This window comes from Temnothorax americanus, unplaced genomic scaffold, assembly GCF_048541705.1.
Source record: "Temnothorax americanus isolate GAGA-0224 unplaced genomic scaffold, ASM4854170v1 Scaffold29, whole genome shotgun sequence".
Classification (NCBI taxonomy): domain Eukaryota; kingdom Metazoa; phylum Arthropoda; class Insecta; order Hymenoptera; family Formicidae; genus Temnothorax; species Temnothorax americanus.
This window is the reverse complement of record NW_027509432.1, coordinates 1,967,871-1,987,526: the sequence shown is the minus strand read 5'-3', so window position 1 is coordinate 1,987,526 and position 19,656 is coordinate 1,967,871. Positions and strand designations below refer to the sequence as shown.

Below are 19,656 nucleotides of genomic sequence, written 5' to 3'. Positions count from 1 at the left end.
TTAGAAGAACTTTTATAGAAATCTCAAAAATATTTGTCAAATATAATCATAATTCGAATACTTAATTACAGTAGCCTTTATATGTAATAAAAAAATTATTAAATACCACAATTTTGAAAAATTTGCTAAAAAAGATTGAACTCATTGTTAAAAATATTAATCCTTTCAAACGGTGCTATGATTTATAGGCCTCTCGACAGCTCAGGCCTTCGCCTAGATACGTTAAAGACCCTAAAGCTCAACAAGGCTTTCTAAGTGACAATTTAAGCGGATCGTTAATATAGATTGTCAATAACGTCGCAATAACGTGCAAACTTGGCTCAAATTTCGTCGTTCAAGGCACAAAAGTTCCACACTTAAATTTAAATATTTAATTTAAATAAGCATTCAATTTGTTTCTAATATACATCTAATAAGCATTTCTTGTTTTAAAATCATTGCAAAATCACGATATGCACGTACTTACCTGGCGACGATCGCCCAGCGATATTGCGCGTCTTCGCTGCAATCCCATTCTCGGTGAGAAAGTAAAATTGAAGCCGAACTTTCCGATTGATCCTCCGGAAGTAAATCTCGATGCTGAAATGAATATTGACAATGAGAAATGGCTATGGTGTGTGCGACGCTTAGCGCGTCACGAAGATTCAAGACTTTTTCGCGCGCGAAATCAATCTTCAAATCGCGATGAATACGGAACGATCCGAATGCAATTTCGCGGACTTGAATGACGATGACTCACCATCGAGAAGCGAAGAATGATTAACGCGGCTAATTATGGAACGGCGACGACGGCGTGCGTTATACGCATCTGACGACAATCGTCCCATCAATCGCGTCCTTCGATGAAAAGATAGTTCGACACGAGAGCGATTTCGATCGACCAAATCCGATGGATGGATACACGGAGGTTAAACCGAACACGCGCGGACACGGAAAACGCGACGTACACGATGGCGACTAGTACACTCGCGACGGATATCGTTCGCAAGACACTATAATTCTTAGCGCGAGACTCGGTTTTGGACGACAATCACGAGCGCGAGAGCGAGATTCGCGGAACGGTTCGAACGATCACTCACGCGACTTCAACATGGCGACTCGACTAACCGTTAACCGTCGCGTCGGTCGGTAGTAACCACGCGATTCGGGATTCGGTTATCCATCGACAGACGCGACGATAGCGATTCTCGAAGCCAAGGCGATCGGCGCGGCTAACTTCACGGTAATCAGATCTGTCCTGATCTGTCCGTTCTCTGGTTCTCTCTCATCTATACATATACTTCAATTTTCCCCAACCACGGTTAGCTTAAACTAACCGTGGTTGGTGAAATTGGCCCTTAGATATATTTATAAAGTGTAACTGAGACGGATGTTGCTTTCAACAGAAATAAAATTCGGTTTCGTGACGAAACGCGGTTCGAACACGATCGAAGAGCGACATTTACGAGTCTTGAACTTTTCGAGATGGCTTACCGCTTCTCGCTCTGGCCGTCTTATTAGCGGGAGGGCGCCAGTGCACAGCGACCGTCTCTGCATTAAATTTTCAAATGACTATTTCAACATCATTTCGATTAGACACTCTCTTATTTGATTTAGTTATTGCTTAGATTAAAAAAATGAGAAAATTGCTAAATGCATTTTGATCAATTAACCTTAGATTATTACCCTTTATTTTCGTTTATGCCGTTAGCCGTTACTATCTTGGGTCTGACATTTTATAAATATACATACAATAAAACTTATAAAGCTGTAATATATAATATTACACAACATTATATAAGTTATAAAGTAATTATTTCATCATTATAATATTATAATCGTCATTCTCCGTTTCATTACGGTGTTTCAAAAAATCCGGATAAAAATCTCGAATTAAAACGAGGAAGGAGGAAGGAAACGTTATCTCGACGAAGAATCAAGGGCGAATCTTCAATGCAGGGACATATATTTACGCCGTTTTTATTATTAAAACATTTAGAAATTACACTCTCGTACGATGGTGTCCTTTACAGTTACGGATCATCAATCCAATATTGGTCCTACTAAATTAAATTAAGTATAACAAACGGTCTCTCCTTTTCTTTTTGCTTCCTTCCGTCTCCTTATACTTCGTGTCGACGATTATAATTCGCTATACATACATTATATGCAACATGCGCGCGCGCGCGTGCACATGCAGTCAGAGCCCTTATACACGTGATATTGCGACGTCCAAAAGAAATTGGCTGACGGGAAACTTCCCGTAATTTCCCGAGAGACTTCTTTCCTGCGACTTCCCGTTTGTTCGTTTTATTTTTTCCCCCCTTTCTCTTTTCGGCATCACCCTTCTCTCACTCGATCTCCCTTCGACGATCTCCGGCCCATACGTCTCCTCCATGCGCTCGTACGCGCTAGGAAATCGTACGCCGAGGCAGTGACGCGCTTATTTGGCAAGATCCTGTCAGCAAACAACATCGCATTACAACGTCGGACAGGCTCCGCGGACATTGTGATCGAGAACGAGAGGAATTCGTAACCGCCGTTGTACGCGATGCTGCGGGAAGCGCGCGTAAAATCGAGACTTTCAACCGATGAAGGACTTCGACAAGCTCGAATTCCGATGCCGTGGAGATCTTCACGCGCTGGAAATCGAGCTGGTCGACAGTAGACCGGTTTAACACATTCGCGCGATGCGTCCCCAATTGAAACAATCGTGCCGGAAAAGACTTCTTCTGGCGTTGCGTCTCGCGTGTCACGATATTTTAGGCTCCCGAAGCGCGTAAGAGAAAGTAAAGGTAGACATGGTGTTGAGTCGTTGTATCGTTTGAGATCATTATTATTTACAACTAATTAGCGGGAACGGAAAATACGGAAAACATCCGGCGTCGCGACGGGTATCCAGTTTCGACTGAGAAAGCGGACTAAAGCGTGTGAAATTTCGCGCTGCATCGCAAACGGTTTCGCCTTGATCACAATGCCAATCAATTTGTAACGTAACTTACTTTTTATATCACCCTCGCTTTCTACACAATTTCTTTTTCTCTTTTTTGTTTTGTTTAGCCAATCCTCGGGTTTCTTTACGGCGCGACGAATGTCTGTGTTAATCGAATCTACCGTCTTCGCTGTCGAGAGGCATCCACATGCGCGACAAGCTGAACATCCCACTCAATTTACATATGCGAAAAAACTTTTTACGCTTTTTACACGCGGATACACAAACGCAATGGAAGATACGTCGCGGAAGATGAGAATAATTCGGAGAATTTGTCAGCGTTCGTCGAGAACGAGGCTCACTCGTAATCGAGGTTCTCAGTTGGGCGGAACCTGAACGAAACACGCGCTACAGACGCTAACATCGAACGCCATCTCTTCGCTAAGTAATTCACGCAGACACACATCTCATTCACGTCTCATTAATTAAATGCAGATGACACGATAAAGTCATAAATGAACGGTAAAAAAATATGTATAGACCCCGTCGTATACGTGACAAATCAACGTGGCGGCTCGCGGTAAGCTAACTCGCGTCGTTCACGAACGTTTACGAACGCGATTTACACTTTCCTACCGCACCCTGATTCGCCCCATATACTTCATATACTTTCGTATGTTATATGTTCCGTGTACGCATATAGAAAATTGAACTTATAGGAAGTGCCACGGCTTCGTCGTACACATCCACGCGCTTCGATGCACGCCCTCCCTCGTAAACGCAGCAGCTACCACTTAGGATCGAGACACCACGAATGCGAATGAACGCGAGACTCTCTTGCCGCAACTAGGTCGACCTTGTACAAGCCTATTTTGTCACAATTAATTTCCACAAAATCCCCTGTTTCCCGCAGGTCTCTACACATATATTACAAATCTGTCCACCAATCTACATTTAGCTTTTAAACCTAAGTACAAGGCACAACCTGACGGCAAGAGAGTTTCAGTTCATTACACGCGTATTCGGCAAGATTAATTGTGCAAGGTGCATCTGAACAACTTGCGGCCCACAAGATATCGACGGAAAATTTGTTCCTTCAAACCTTGCAGGATTTCTGCACCTTACAAAAATGACTCAAACCAACCGGCATGCCCCGTAATTGTGCCGACAGGCACCAACGAACGCGTGCATGTCCATGATTCTGGCGAGGTAATGTCCAGAGTACTGCGCGGAGGGTCACATGAAGAACTCCCTGGATCGGCTAATATGCAGTCACGACGCAGGTCTATCCAGTACCGAGATCTCTATTAGTCTGAGCCCGCGAGTCGTTGGGTCCGTCAGCAGGAGGCCGCGTGGCTTGTACACTCGATCGTTTTGCTCGCTGACGAACTTGGCGACCTTGCGCAGACACTTTTCGTAGTGTGTCTCGGTGCATATGCTTATCAGATAACCCGTGAGACAGTATAGGCAGCTCTCGCAGTACGTAGAACAACTGGCGCGCTCTGCCTCGACAAAGTAGTTATTCAACTGATTGATCGTGTACTCGAACAATTGTCTGTCCAACTAAATCAAAGAAATATTTTGTGATAAATATTTCTCGATCGTCCCTTCTGATTTTCAGGAAGTATATCAGCCTGACTTGGGCTATGTACGGTTTAGAAGTTTTTGATTGGAATACTCACTCTATTTTCCAGTTCTGTAGGGAACCGCGTTTGGAACTTGACCATAGTACCTTCGCTGTAGTCGCGCTGTATAAAAACTTTCTGACAATGTCGAGGAGGCCCTCCACCTGCCTGCCCTCGTCCCGCGGACATGTCTTCCAGCGGTGTGAGGGCAGCATGATTGCCCTAAAAAGATATACATTCGTCATTTCTATCATTATGAAATCTATATTCTTTATAATACCAATATGTATTCTACAACTTTATCTTTCCTAAATATGGCAACATAATGAGTTTTCGCACACGTTAACAAACAACAAATATTTATCGCAGACATGGCATATTATTGTTTATACCGGTGATAACGTTAATATCGAATTCTTGAACAATAACGTACTTTTCTTTCGTGATTAATCATTTCTGGCGGTACGCATAATGATTTCTTCGAGCTCGAGCTCTATAAAATAAAATGCAACTTAGCATAACCATCTATTTTTATCCGCTTCTTTTTGCAAACATTATAACATACATTTTAACTGCATCAACAATCAAGCATTGCAACATTGCGTCCTATCACTAATATTAGAAATAGTTGTTAGAAATAGTTGTTTGGCATTGGCATTAACTTGCGATACACCGACATACTTTTCTCTCATTATTGGTAGTACGCACAATGATTTCTTTGAGCTCGGGCTCTCTAAATAAAATGCAGCATAGCATAACCATCTATTTTTATCCGCTTTTTTTGCAAATATTACAACAAACACTCAATACATTTTTATGCTATTTGTATCAACAATTAAGCACTGCAACGCATTGCGTCCTACGTCCTACCACTAATATTGGAAACAGACGTGTTTGGCATTAGCGCGAACTTATGATACACTGACATACTTTTCTCTCATTATTGATCCCTTTAAATTACGTTCTCGACAAACTCTCTAAGCTCCGTCGCGCACAAAATAAAGCTTGATCCTGACGTTCAATCCATAATCTGTCCCTCAAAAGCTCCCGTTTCCCCATCGTCCGACACCGCTCCTCGTGCCCGCGGAGCTAACCACAAAAAACCGCCGCACCCATCAGCTCTCACCTCGGGAGTCGCGAGGACGGTCAGTCGCATCCTCGCTCCGTTTCGCAGCCGCGATCGCTCCTCGTGTCGACGACCGAGACGCGGGGAAACTGATTCTTCCAGGAGAGGGATAACCGAGCGAAACACCTTTACGCGGCCGAGACGAGGGGATGACAGCTGATGACAGCCAGGAGTGAGGAAGAGAGGCGCTCACACGAGCGAGCGAAAGAAACGCAGAGAGGGAACGGCGCACGACCGGAGTTCCAGGGACTCACCAGTGGCATTTTGAGCTTCGTCTTGCTGGTTGATTGCCGTACGCTCCTGACGAAAGCCGAGCTCGAGCCTCGCCGTGTCGGACTCGGACTCGGGGAAATCGGTCGAGGGACCCCGCTGTCGCTGTCGCCTGCTGCACGTATGTATACGAAATACGAACGGACCCACCACCCACCACGACTCCGCGACGACCGCGACTCGCGGCCGCCATGAACGATGAACGGTGCGCGCGCATGCGCGGCCAGCGCGCGACTTCGGCCCTTCTCCCACTCGCTCTCGCGCCGCGCGCCGCGCGCCATTTCCCGGCTCGTCTCCATACAATACACTCCGTGACTCCGTTATTATTCTGCGGATCAACGCGAGGCACGCACGCGTTCGGTCTTCAAGACGCGCGGGCAGAAAATTGGAAGGTGTATCAAAGTATCGAAGGTGCAGAAATAAACAGGAATAGCTTCTGTTCCGGGGTTTCTTTTTGCGCACACGACTCACGGCTGTCTGCGCGCTTTCTGTTTCTAACATGGAAAAACGTTTCGCTCGTCGGCGCGGAAGAAGAGAGGCAGAGAGCAAAAAAAGAGGAGAAGAGGAAATTGCAGAATATGAAGATTTTGGAAAGAGGAGTCGGTGAGTTTTTTCACTTGCGATCTTATATTTGCGTTTCCTTTGACACGCGAAAAAGGAATGTCGAGATCGCGAATCGCTATAATTTTAAGCGACGCCGCTATATTTGATAAGAGTATATTTCGAATTTATGCGATTGATAAAATGGATGTTTTAAGTCAATTAACATTCCAAGTAGCTAAGATGACGTCTAAAGACGTCTTATTGACGTCATAAACGTCACTTTGCTACCTGGGATGTTAAAGTAACATTATCAATTTTATTAATTCGGAAACGGGCGCCTGAGTTGCCTGAGTTTTACACCCAACCTAACCTAACCCAACATCGGTATCGAAAAAATAAAATTCGTGCTGCTTTCGTTTATACTTAAATATTTTTTTTAGTTTGTTCTTACTTTTTTTAGAGAATTTGAATAAATCTACATACAATTGTCTTCAAATACTAGTAAATTGTAGAACAATGAAAAATATGCAATAATTAATCAATGACTTTTAATTGTAAAAGTGTAAAAATCACCTCAGGTAACCATTTATGCAAAAAAAAAATCAGGCGCCCTTTCCCGGGTTTAAAGCACATAATTGTTGACTCAATATAAAAAATTGCACGAATAACAAATTAATCTGTTGTATCTGTACTTTTCAAATTTATAAAATACTTAGTCTTATTTTATGTAAAATAATATTGGACAGATGTCGGTAAATATAATGATTACTGCAAATATATCCCTGTGTAAACGATTACCATAAGAATTCTGCGGAAAATCATAAAAATGATGGTTGATTAAACGAGAATTGAGATGTAAGCTACATAAAATAATACCATTATTAGTTTTCTACAAATTTTCACTATAATTTATTGACAAATTTATTACTTGATTCTATCTAAAGATTATATCTAATTATAAAATAATTAATTTTAAGTTCGATAATCAATCTTTGAATGATAAGAACGCCGTGAAATAAGACATTCCCATTCGCACCACCTTGAATCAAAAACAGACGCACAAGTTATTGTTGCGCAAAACATCGCGAGCACATATAAACCTCCTTTATTTCCTAGTTTTAAGTTCCTTACCCCGGCATAAGTCGTCATCGACAAGGGAATAATGTTACCTGCCATTAACCCACACGGTACGATACTTCTGTGAAGAGATATGATTAAAAGAGATTTAATCCTAGGCGAAAAATTGTACCATTCCGCCGCGTATCTGCAAGAATGGGTTTAAATATTGATTTCAATTGCATTTTTTACATTTAAGTGAAAATTGTTTTTTGCAATTGTATCTGAGATTGAAGTAACTGCCCAGCTAGCAAAATGTTCTAAAGGACGTCTTAAAAACATCACAAAGGAGTCTTAAAGACGTTCTTCAGACATCTTAAGCGGTTTTAAGACGTCTTTTAGAAGCTTCTGCTAGCTGAATCCTAAAATATATTTTGAAATCATATTGGATAAACAGTACAGCAACTTCCTCGGTTTTTTTATTCGAAAGATATTGCCTCGAACAAAAATTTCAATAAGAAACAGTTCTGTTCTAGGAAAGAAACTTAACGTATATATGTAAAACGATTATTACGCCCGATAAAATATATTCTGACTTTCATCCATTAATTTCTGACCGGAGTAACACACGATTATCAGCTGGATCAACGCTCCCATAACTATAAACATGTATCTTAGCAATTCTTGTAATTGGTCTAGCACATACACGATCTACAATAAAAACATAATTGTTATTACATGATTTAATTTTTTTAGGGAGCACATTGTAAAATAGATGTAAGATTTATTCATTCTAGGATTATTACGATTTTCAATTTTTATTAGCATTGAGAAAATTATGGAGATTCCATAAAGTAAATCTCTTATACATTAACGCATTAATGCTTGTTGTGTTATATTACGTTCATATTTAATAAAAGCTCTCAAACGAATAATTATTTAGTGCCATGCTTACTCGAATTCCAATTATGCTTAAAATTGCAGTTATTAAGAATAATAAGCACAACGAAAGATATTGATTCGACGAATTTAATATATTTACAAATCTGTGGACAATATAATATTGTTAGTTTCTGATGGCAAACAGCAATGTCGTACTAATTTCGCTCATCTTATAAATATAAAGCAACGATGAAAAAATAACTCGACATAATCTGCTCACTCTAGAGCAAGCTGATGTTTCTTTAAACATATGATGTATTCTTTGTACACAATCTCCTCGCTCGGCAAATCAAGCCTCGTATACACGCCACCTCCACATTCGCCGATTTCATTGTTATTTTGGTTATTTCCCACTTTTGAAATTATGTTTTCAACTTGCTTGCTGCAAAAGATGATTTTTAAGGTGTCGAACAAAACCATACGAATTATACGTGATATATTACATATATTCTATATTTATGATCTATACAATTATATTAACGTAAAAATTATTCTTATGATGTTTCGTTATGATATCATTACATATGCATCAAAATCATTATTGTATCCGCGGGATAACTACCTGACTGCCGAGAACAGGCTGCAAGCATGAGCGGTGCACGTAATATGCATAGTATCGACACCCACCATGATATTAATACCCACCACCATTAAAGCGGTGATGTAACAAAAAATTGGTACGAAATACTCGTCCTTATTTACCCTGAATTCAACTTCGACTGCGAAAGATCGCGGACGTGACTGGTTTACTAGAGGCTGTATGATATTTAGGAACGCCGGTGTTAATGGTATCGCTATAAATCCCGACATGAAGGCATACAATAGCACTGTAACGTCACAAGAGAAATGCGTTGTTCTTTCATTAATATATCAATTTATGGAGTATTCTATAATTATCCTTATTGGATTCGTCTGGAACCGAATATGGGATTTTGCGAAAATTTTATTACAGCGTATTTATCTTTTGTTGTATGTTAATTTTTAACGTCAAATATCTGGACTGCCTTGTAGTTCGGATATCTGAGAGATTTGGCGGCTTGCAAAATTCCTGATTACATCTAGTATAAAGTAACGTACTGCTCTGAAGATATACAATCGCCGGCGATATAACTCACTCGAATAATATATTGTAAACTTTCGCGACAGCATAGAGTAATCTTTCAAAACTTGTACTTCCACATCGTTCGTAAATATGTCCCAATGCTTGTCGATGTCTTTATACAACCGTCGCAACTGTTTACAATACAACCATAGAAATGATTTAATGTGTTACAGTTTTGCCGAAATAAAAAAGAATCAAAGATAACACGCTTTAGTTCCGAAAACTTACCCTGTCTTGATTGCAGACTTCACTCAGTATCCTTACAATACAAGCGGTTGTCAAGACAATTTGGTAGCCGGCGTCAAAAATCATTTGCACATTATCCCAATGATCGTATAATATTAATATCTGCGTATAACGTTGATCATCACCCAGAAAGTATATATTACATATAAATGCATCACAAACATACGACATAAAAACGTATACTTTAATATTTAACTTTAAAACATTTCGCAATAGGAGACGTGCGCGATAGTATTGCATCAATTGCATGTGACGAGAGATGACAGTTAGCACGATAAAAATTCTTAAACAGTAATTAAATTTTTTTCGACTCAAAATGTATCGACTGGTATGCATTACCTCAAAGGGAAAGTAACTTATTTCAAGCAGGAAGCAGAAGGTCGGCAACAACTTTCTCGCGAGCCCACTTTGAAATGGCCAAAAGCCTATTATTGACAAAAACATCCGATTGACATTGTATTCTCGCGAAAAATTCTTTAGCATGATCAATCGCTTTAGTTTCCCGGAGAAAGACTTCAACGTAATGACACTTGCCAGCATGCATATGCAATCGATCGTTCAGCGGTTACAAGTCGCATATGAAACATGAAATCATAGGGTGTCAGGTATTGTCAACCTATTATTTCGCCGAACGTATCTATCTATTGATACCAAAGTATCACTTTCTGTGAATTAATATTTAATTTTGAAAGGTGGACGTACGAAAATATAATGGCATAGCACGATGCAACGTAAAAAGCTGTGGCTGACAATAATAATATAGATGTGTCTCATGTCTTGGCTTTTTTGTTGATTCACTCTTTTGTTGAGAATATTTTATAGTTAGTTCTAATCTAGCACTTTCAGTGTTCGTGCGTGGAGTCGAATTGTATATTTAAAATTAATAAATGGAGAAAAATGTTAGGTGTAAAGTATAAGCAAAGAAATCGAGTCTGAATTCCACTAATCCGCTGATCCAAAGGAAGAATTTACGGGAAGTTATAGAAAAAAGGATTAATTAATTTTTATAAAACACTTAGTCTTATTTTATGTAAAATAATATTGGACCAGATGTCGGTAAATAATGATTACTGCAAATATATCCCTGTGTAACGATTACTATAAGAATTCTGCGGAAAATCATAAAAATGATAGTTGATTAAACGAGAATTGAGATGTAAGCTGCATAAAATAATACCATTATTAGTTTTCTACAAATTTTTACTATAAATTTATTGACAAATTTATTACTTGATTCTATCTAAAGATTATATCTAATTATAAAATAACTAATTTTAAGTTCGATAATAATCAATCTTTGAATGATAAGAACGCCGTGAAATAAGACATTCCCATTCGCACCACCTTGAATCAAAAACAGACGCACAAGTTATTGTTGCGCAAAACATTGCGAGCATGAACTTGCTTTATTTGCTAGTTTTAAGTTCCTTACCCCGGCATAAGTCGTCATCGACAAAGGAATCATGTTACCTGCCATTAACCCACACGGTACGATACTTCTGTGAAGAGATATGATTAAAAGAGATTTAATCCTAGGCGAAAAATTGTACCATTCCGCCGCGTATCTGCAAGAATGAGTTTAAATATTGATTTCAATTGCATTTTTTACATTTAAGTGAAAATTGTTTTTTGCAATTGTATCTGAGATTAAAGTAACTGCCCATCTAGCAGAATGTTCTAAAAGACGCCTTAAAAAGGCGTCTAAAAGACGTTCTTCAGACATCTTTTAAGCGGTTTTAAGACGTTCTGACTTTTAGAAGCTCTGCTAACTGAGTCCTATATATTGTAAAATTATATTGGATCAACAGTACAGCAACTTCCTCGGATTTTTTATTTGGAAGATATTGTCTCGAACAAAAATTTTAACTAGAAACAGTTCTGTTCTAGGAAAGAAGCTTAACGTATATATGTAAAACGATTATTACGCCCGATAAAATATATTCTGACTTTCATCCATTAATTTCTGACCGGAGTAACACACAATCATCAGCTGCATCAACGCTCCCATAATTATAAACATGAATCTTAGCAATTCTTGTAATTGGTCTAGCACATACACGATCTACAATAAAAACATAATTGTTTTTACATGATTTCATTTTTTTAGGGAGCACATTATAAAATAGATGTAAGATTTATTCATTCTAGGATTATTACGATTTTCAATTTTTATTAGCATTGAGAAAATTATGGAGATTCCATAAAGTGAATCTTTTATACATTAATCTAATCTTGTTGCGTTATATTACGTTTATATTTAATGAAAGATCTCAGACGAATAATTATTTAGTGCTTACTCGAATTCCAATTAGGCTTAAACATGCAGTTATTAAGAATAACAAGCAAAACGAAAGAAATTGATTCGTCGAATTCAATATATTAACAAATCTGTGGACAAAACAATATCGTTAGTTTGTGATTGCAAACAGCAATGTCGTAATAATTTCGCTCATCTTATAAATATAAAGCAATGATGAATAAATAACTTGAAAAATAAGCTGCTCACTCTATAGCAAGCTGATGTTTCTTTAAACATACGATGTATTCCCTGTACACAATCTCCTCGTTCGGCAAATCAAGCCCCGTATACACACGACATCCACATTCGCCGATTTCATTGTTATTATTTCCCACCTTTGAAATTATGTTTTCAACTTGCTTGCTGCAAAACATGATTTTTTAGATGTCGAAAAAACCATACGAATTATACGCGATATATTACATATATTTTATATTTATGATCTATAATTATACACGTACGGAGAGAATTTCCTCTTAAAATTTACCCTGAAATCATGGTATAATAGTTGTGGGACAACATGTACCACCAAGAATTTTATATGTACGAGCTATTCTGATTAATATCTACCATAATAAAAGATATTAATATCTATTACATTAAAATATAAAATATGTCTGATTAATTTTACGAAAATATATCTAGGAAAATTCAATAATTTTTCAAAATTTACCAATCTGTTTGATAATATAATTTTTATCATGTTGTTTGTAAAATGTCTTTTGTATATTTTAAAAAATTCCTTGGTTGCCAAGTTGTCCCAAGTTTGTAGTGAATTTAAGGGTAAAATATAACAAAAAATTCTCTCCGTGTATTAACGTAACAATTATTCTCATGATGTTTCATTATGATATCATTACATATGCATCAAAATCATCATTTTATATCCGCGGGATAACTACCTGACTGCCGAGAACAGACTGCAAGCATGAGCGGTGCACGTAATATGCATAGTATCGACACCCACCATGATGCTAATACCCACCACGCTTATAGCGGTGATGTAACAAAAAATCGGTACGAAATACTCGTCTTTATTTACCCTGAATTCAACTTCGATCGCGAAGAATCGCGGACGTGACTGGTTTACTAAAGGCAGTATGATATCTAAGAACGCCGGTGTTAATGGTATCACTATAAATCCCGACATCATGGCATACATTAGCACTGTAACATCACAAGAGAAGTGCGTTGTTCTTTCATTAATATATCAATTTATGGAGTATTCTATAATTATCCCTATTGGATTCGTCTGGAACGAATATGGGATTTTTCGAAAATTTTATTACAGCCTATTTATCTTTTGTTGTAAATGTTTATTTTTAACGTCAAATATCTGGACTGCCTTGTAGTTCGGATATCTGAGAGATTTGGTGGCTTGCAAAATTCCTGCTTACATCTAGTATAAAGTAACGTACTGCTCTAAAGATATATATGATCGCCGGCGATATAACTCACTCGAATAATATATTGTAAACTTTCGCGACAGCATAGAGTAATCTTTCAAAACTTGTACTTCCACATCGTTCGTAAATATGTCCCAATGCTTGTCGATGTCTTTATATAACCGTCGCAACTGTTTACAATACAACCATAGAAATGATTTAATGTGTTACATACAAAACAGTTTTGCCGAAATAAAAAAGAATCAAAGATAACCACGCTTTAGTTCCAAAAACTTACCCTGTCGTGATTCCAGAGTTCACTCAGTATCCTCACAATAAAAGCGGTTGTCAAGACAATTTGGTAGCCGGCGTCAAAAATTATTTGCACATTATCCCAATGATCGTATAATATTAATATCTGCGTATAACGTTGATCATCACCCGAAAAGTATATATTACATATAAATGCATCACAAACATACGTCAAACGTATACTTTAATATTTAACTTTAAAATATTTCGCAATAGGAGACGTGCGCGATATATTGCATGTGACGAGAGATGACAGTCAGCGCGATAAAAATCCTTAAACAGTAATTAAATTTTTTCCGACTCAAAATGTGTCGACTAATAGTACGCATTATTGCACTCTACAACCTTGCTTTAAAGAGTATTTAAGCCGTAAGAAATTGACCAATCTCAATCAAGTATTCTCCTTACATTCCATTGTGATTGATCAATTTCTTACGGCTTGGAGCTTAAATATCTTTTAAAGCAAGTTTATAGACCAGCACTTACCTCAAAGGGAAAGTAACTTATTTCGAGCAGGAAGCAGAAGATCGGCAACAACTTTCTCGCGAGCACACTTTGAAATGGCCAAAAGCCTATCATTGACAAAAACATCCGATTGACATTGTATTCTCGCAAAAAATTCTCTAGCATGATTAATCGCTTTAGTTACCCGGAGAAAGACTTCAACGTAATGACACTTGCCATGCATGCAATCGATCGTTCAGCGGGTACAGGTCGCATATAAAACATGAAATCATAGGATGTCAGGAATTGTCAACCTATTATTTTGCTGAACGTATATCTATCTATTGATACCGAAGTATCACTTTCTCTGAATTAATATTTAATTTTGAAAGGTGGACGTACGAAAATATAACGGCATAGCACGATGCAACGTAAAAAGCTGTGGCTGACAATAATAATATAGATGTGTCTCATGTCTTGGTTTTTTTGTTGATTCACTCTTCTGTTGAGAATATTTTATAGTTAGTTCTAATCTAGCACTTTATATTTATTCGACTACGATCGCGAAGAATCGCGGACGTGACTCGTTTAGAGGCATTACAATATCTAGAAGTGGTGGTGTTAACGGTATTGCTATAAAACCAACATCATAATATACATTAACACTGCAACATTTCGAGAATAATTTGTGTGTTCTTTCAATAATATAACAACTTATAAAGTATTCTAAAATTGTCATCATATTTTTGAATTGTTTGTAAAAAATTTATTTTCCGTGAAAATTTTATTAAATTTATTTATATGTCAGTAATAGTAAATATCTATTACTAGAGTTGAGAGTTATAAAAAATGCTTAGTCTTGTGATTTATTAGGTATACTTTGTTTAATTATATCACTGCATTTCATTAACATGGAAATGGAATAATTCCATTACCGTGGAATAATGCTATGCCTAAGGAAGATAATTATTGTAACAATATATCATACTTACTGGAGTAATATTTCGTAAATTTTCGCGACAACATAGAATAGTCTTTTAGAATTTGAATTTCCACATCGTTCGTAAATATATCCCAATGCTTATCGATAGCTTTATATAACTGTCGAAACTAATTGCAACAAATATGGAAACGATTTAACGTGTAACACCTGAAATATTTTTCCGGAGGCAAACATAATTAAAAAAAAAAAGAGATAAAGCAATACATTTTAATTCTAAAAACGTACCTTATCGTGGTTCCAAAATTCATTCACTTGCCTTGCGGTAAAAGAGGTTGAGATAACAATTTGATAGCAACCTTCAAAAATCATTTGCGCATCGTCCCAATGATCGTACAATAGTAATATCTGCATGTAACATTTTCATTCGTATAATATGTTACAAATTCACATATATAAAATTTTACACGATTGACTTATTACATCTAAATTGTTACATTTCTATATTTTACAATTATTTTTTAATTACTCAAACTGCTATCAAATACGTTAGTTTGGCATACGCGATTATAATGTATATATATATATTTTGTACAACACAAAATAGTATAGAAATTAGAAAATATTGTGAAATAAAGAAAAGTAACAAATTTTGTTTAAAAATCCATACTTGAATTTTGCTGATTTGAAGAAAAGTCAATTGCAGGCAAATATAGAAGGACCCCTGTCCTGTAATTTTAAAGATTTTTGAAGGTGATAATTAAAGATTATTAAAGAGATTATTAAATTGGAATCACAATGATATGGTGTTTTAAGGTATCTTAAGAATATCTGTGGCTAATAAAATTAATATTTTAATAACATAGTTCAATTAATTAATGTGCAACATATAATACTATCAACTTTGTTATTGAAGTACATATAATTACTATCTCTATATAAAATAATTAATAGAAAAAGCTTTTAAATTTTTAGAGTTATAACAAATTAATTTGTAGTACCTACCGTTACTGAGTAAAGAAATATAACATTAAATTTTAAGAAATTTAAAAAAAAAATAAAAAGGATTGAATATAAGAGGACGATATCATTTTATATTATGGGATGAATATAACATAAATCTCTTTATTAAAATTTATTAACATTGAGATATTAAACAAAGATAAAGTGAAGAACTAGAAAATAATTCTTTAATCATTCTTGGAGTGATAAAAACGCTGTGAAGTAGGACACGGCCACTCGTATTACCTTAAAAGAATTAAATTAATTATTTTATACACGATACTATTATAAGAAAGATGATGCACTTTGTACAGCTTTGCGCAATTTACTTACCGCCGCATAGGTAGCGATGGATAACGGAATCACATTACCTGCTTTTAATACACATGGCGTATTAGTTCTGTAAAGAGTTATTATCAACAAAGATTTTAATCTAGGTGAGAAATGGTACCATTCTGCCGCGTATCTGTAAACGTAGAATTAATTATTGATTTTCATTACCTTTCCAAGGAAGGTTACGTTTAAATAAATAATGAAACTTATTTGTTGCAACATGAGTAGATATATTAAAAATGGTATATGATACAATGTATTACACAAAATAATTTACAAGAATTTATTAATGATTTCTATTATTAATGATTTCTAAATTATATAGTAACATTTTCATAAGTGTCATTAAAAGTTTTAAATAAATTTGAATAAAATTTCATCTTTAAGAGATCTTATGAATGATTATCTTATGAATGATAATACAAAGCTATCCTATTAAAAAAAAAACTATGTCTATTATATGTATTAGGATATAAAATCATTATTACGCTTGATAGAATATATTCTGACTTTCATCCATTAATCTCTGACTTGAATAACACACAATCATCAGAGTCACCAATAATCCGACGATTATAAATGCGAATTTCATCAATTCTTTCAATTGGTGTAATACATGTATGATCTACAAATATAAATAATCGACAATTCTTGCATGAAAAGTATTATATGTATAATTATCTGAAATATAATTTAATTTTTTAATTTTAAGCAATTATATTTCTTTGATGTAAAAAAAATATTAATCTTAGAGCACATACTAAAATCAAGTAGATTTTATGTAGTTATGTAATAATTATCAGTTTTTGTAACATTTATTTTATATAACTGTATTTATATTTTTTGTTGGCAAGATATCTTAAATGAATAATTTTTTTATGCTTACCCGTACTCCAACTAAACTGAACGTTGCAATAATCAATAATAACAAAAGTAACGAAAGTTCTTGGTATGACAATTCCAATGTTTTTACAAACCTGTGTGGAATAAAAATGATGTTAGTACGTCAACTTTTTGCATACAGGCAACAATATGATATTTTAATAACATGCACTTAATTTATAGAGAAACTCTTACTCTATTGCAAGTTGATGTTTCTTTAAACATATTATATATTCTCGATATATTATTTCCTCGCTTGACGAATCAAGCTCCATATTCGCGCGATATCCACATTCAACGATCTTGCCGTTATTCACTTTTGAAAATATATTTTTAACTTGCTTACTGTGAAACGTAAACTTTATTGTATAACACGAAAGCTAAATAAATTATAAATACATAACATATATGTATTGCGTTATGAACAGAAAATACAAATAAAATTCACTCACAGTCTTACAGTATAATTATATTAATAATATTACTATATATTGTATATATTCATTTTACGCATTGAAATTATCATTATAGTTGCAATGTATTTACCTGATAGCCACAAATAAACTGCATGCGTGAGCAGTGCATATGACATGCATCGCATCAACACCCACCATGATGGTCATACCTACCATGACTACAGTGGTGGTGTAACAAAAAATTGGTACAAAGTAGTCTTTTTTATCCACTCTGAATTCAACTTCCATTAGGAAAAATCGCGGACGTGATTCATTAAGTGGTATTACAATATCTAGGAGCAGCGGTGTTAACGGTACTGTTAGAGATACCGAACACATCAAATATATTATTGCTGTAATATTATGTATATATAATGAAAGTAAGATTGTTTCTTTATTAATATAGATTTATATTATTAGAGTAATAATATGAGAGTAATATTATCAGAGCCTATAATTATCACCATTTGGCACGTCTATAATAAATCTGCCGTTAGCGAAAATTGTATTAAATTTCTTTATAATTTTAATGTTGAATTTGTTGAATTTCAGTAGAAAATATCTGCACAACTCATTTGCAATTTACTAGCTCATAAAATTTTTAATTATACTAGACATTACATACGCGCGCTTTGCGCGCGTTTATTTGGCTTTAACATTACACACAATTGTCAAAATATACGATGACAGCTACTCATAAAGTATATGATGATGATGACGATTATTGTTATTCTCTTCTGTCAGCATAGAGTTATATGCTTTAAGAATATTACAATTGCAATATGTACGTACTCACTCGCGTAATACTTTGTAAACTTTCGCGACAGCAAAGAATAATTTTTCAAAACGCAAACTTCCGTATCATTCGTAAATATGTCCCAATGTTTATCAATGGTTATGTACAATTGTTGCAACTGATTAAAAAAAACATAAAAATGATATGCAACATATAAAATTTTACTGTAAGATAATTATAGCTGAAAAAAAAATAATGACAATATGATACAGTTTTGCAAATTTACTTTGTCGCGATTCCAAATATCATGCAACGCTCTTGCAATAAATGCGGTCAATAAAATGAATTGATACAAGGCATCAAAAACCATTCGTGGATCACCCCAATGATCATACAGCAGTAGTATCTGCGTATAACATAAAATTAAGTATGTTACAAATATGTATATCGTTAGAAGATCGATCGTACGAAAATACGATATTGTTATTAACTGACCGTTTAATGTTAATTATTGCATCAGGTGAATGTGTGTGTTACACTGAGACATATTATTTCACAATATAATAACATTTGTGACAATATTATATTATATGTATGTGCTTTACGATTAAATAATAATATTTTGAATGACGGAACATTATGAACGCTAATAGTACATTTTTTTTCAAATTGAAATATATACACCCTACGTATCGACGGATACGCATTACCTCAAACGGATAGTAACTTATTTCCAATAGCAAGCAGAACGTCCGTAACGAATTTCTCACATGCTTACTTTGAAAGGGCCAGAGACCTGTAGTTGATAAAAGCACTCGATTCATATTGTACTCTCGCTGAAAATTCGCTAGCATGACTAATGTTTACTCTCCGACGTACTAGAAGGAAATGATACGTGCCGCGAGTATGCTATCGATTTCTGAACATACACGTTGCGGCACAAGAAATACTGTACATGTCATGCAATATCAATCAGTAATTTTGCCCGTGTCAGTGTCTCATTTTTCTAATCGCAGAGTACGTCTATCTCTATCGATATTAAACCAT

At 35.7% G+C, this 19,656-nt stretch overlaps 5 protein-coding genes and 1 long non-coding RNA gene across 11 annotated transcripts in view; 1 reads left to right on the top strand and 5 right to left on the bottom strand.

Annotated features, from left to right (window-relative positions):
• Gprk2 (G protein-coupled receptor kinase 2) overlaps positions 1 to 2,323 on the bottom strand; it is a 77,863-nt gene extending 75,540 nt beyond the window's left edge. The window contains exons 1-2 of the mRNA XM_077410435.1: positions 740 to 2,323; positions 467 to 579 (exon numbers count right to left, since the gene is read on the bottom strand). The gene's annotated coding sequence lies outside the window, so the exon portion shown is untranslated. The remainder of the gene's footprint in view (positions 1 to 466; positions 580 to 739) is intronic.
• A 632-nt stretch (positions 2,324 to 2,955) lies between these two features.
• On the bottom strand, positions 2,956 to 6,231 carry LOC143899820 (golgin subfamily A member 7). 4 transcript variants are annotated; one of them, XM_077410490.1, is made up of 4 exons: positions 5,917 to 6,231; positions 4,970 to 5,029; positions 4,594 to 4,758; positions 2,956 to 4,474 (listed from the first exon to the last, which is right to left on the bottom strand). In XM_077410490.1, exons 1-4 carry the CDS (start codon positions 6,229 to 6,231, stop codon positions 4,184 to 4,186), a joined length of 831 nt encoding a protein of 276 aa, XP_077266616.1. In that variant the 3' UTR covers positions 2,956 to 4,183. The 4 variants fall into 4 exon arrangements, with proteins under 4 accessions (XP_077266616.1, XP_077266618.1, XP_077266617.1 ...); XM_077410492.1 differs by lacking the exon at positions 5,917 to 6,231 and adding an exon at positions 5,663 to 5,827; XM_077410491.1 differs by lacking the exon at positions 4,970 to 5,029.
• A 163-nt stretch (positions 6,232 to 6,394) lies between these two features.
• Positions 6,395 to 19,656, top strand: part of LOC143899827 (uncharacterized) — a 32,207-nt gene continuing 18,945 nt past the window's right edge. Inside the window, exon 1 of the long non-coding RNA XR_013257607.1 lies at positions 6,395 to 6,535. This is a non-coding gene — a long non-coding RNA (uncharacterized LOC143899827). The remainder of the gene's footprint in view (positions 6,536 to 19,656) is intronic.
• LOC143899839 (odorant receptor Or2-like) lies at positions 7,253 to 10,526 on the bottom strand. Of its 2 annotated transcripts, none has more exons than XR_013257614.1 (9): positions 10,161 to 10,526; positions 9,804 to 9,923; positions 9,589 to 9,706; positions 9,036 to 9,300; positions 8,694 to 8,855; positions 8,487 to 8,577; positions 8,149 to 8,242; positions 7,607 to 7,739; positions 7,253 to 7,514 (listed from the first exon to the last, which is right to left on the bottom strand). XR_013257614.1 is itself a non-coding variant. In XM_077410520.1 (9 exons), exons 1-9 carry the CDS (start codon positions 10,359 to 10,361, stop codon positions 7,461 to 7,463), a joined length of 1,281 nt encoding a protein of 426 aa, XP_077266646.1. In that variant the 5' UTR covers positions 10,362 to 10,526; the 3' UTR covers positions 7,255 to 7,460. The 2 variants fall into 2 exon arrangements, 1 of the variants encoding a protein (XP_077266646.1); XM_077410520.1 differs by having other exon boundaries at positions 7,255 to 7,514; positions 8,106 to 8,242.
• LOC143899840 (odorant receptor Or2-like) lies at positions 11,007 to 14,681 on the bottom strand. The gene is made up of 9 exons (XM_077410521.1): positions 14,304 to 14,681; positions 13,804 to 13,923; positions 13,579 to 13,696; positions 13,023 to 13,287; positions 12,328 to 12,483; positions 12,119 to 12,209; positions 11,747 to 11,883; positions 11,254 to 11,386; positions 11,007 to 11,165 (listed from the first exon to the last, which is right to left on the bottom strand). The coding sequence occupies exons 1-9, from the start codon at positions 14,445 to 14,447 to the stop codon at positions 11,112 to 11,114; spliced, it is 1,218 nt and encodes a 405-aa protein (XP_077266647.1). The 5' UTR covers positions 14,448 to 14,681; the 3' UTR covers positions 11,007 to 11,111.
• Positions 16,307 to 19,506, bottom strand: LOC143899819 (uncharacterized). 2 transcript variants are annotated; one of them, XM_077410488.1, is made up of 9 exons: positions 19,320 to 19,506; positions 18,896 to 19,015; positions 18,670 to 18,787; positions 17,965 to 18,226; positions 17,614 to 17,763; positions 17,423 to 17,513; positions 17,025 to 17,161; positions 16,537 to 16,669; positions 16,307 to 16,449 (listed from the first exon to the last, which is right to left on the bottom strand). In XM_077410488.1, the coding sequence occupies exons 1-9, from the start codon at positions 19,461 to 19,463 to the stop codon at positions 16,396 to 16,398; spliced, it is 1,209 nt and encodes a 402-aa protein (XP_077266614.1). In that variant the 5' UTR covers positions 19,464 to 19,506; the 3' UTR covers positions 16,307 to 16,395. The 2 variants fall into 2 exon arrangements, with proteins under 2 accessions (XP_077266614.1, XP_077266615.1); XM_077410489.1 differs by having other exon boundaries at positions 19,388 to 19,484.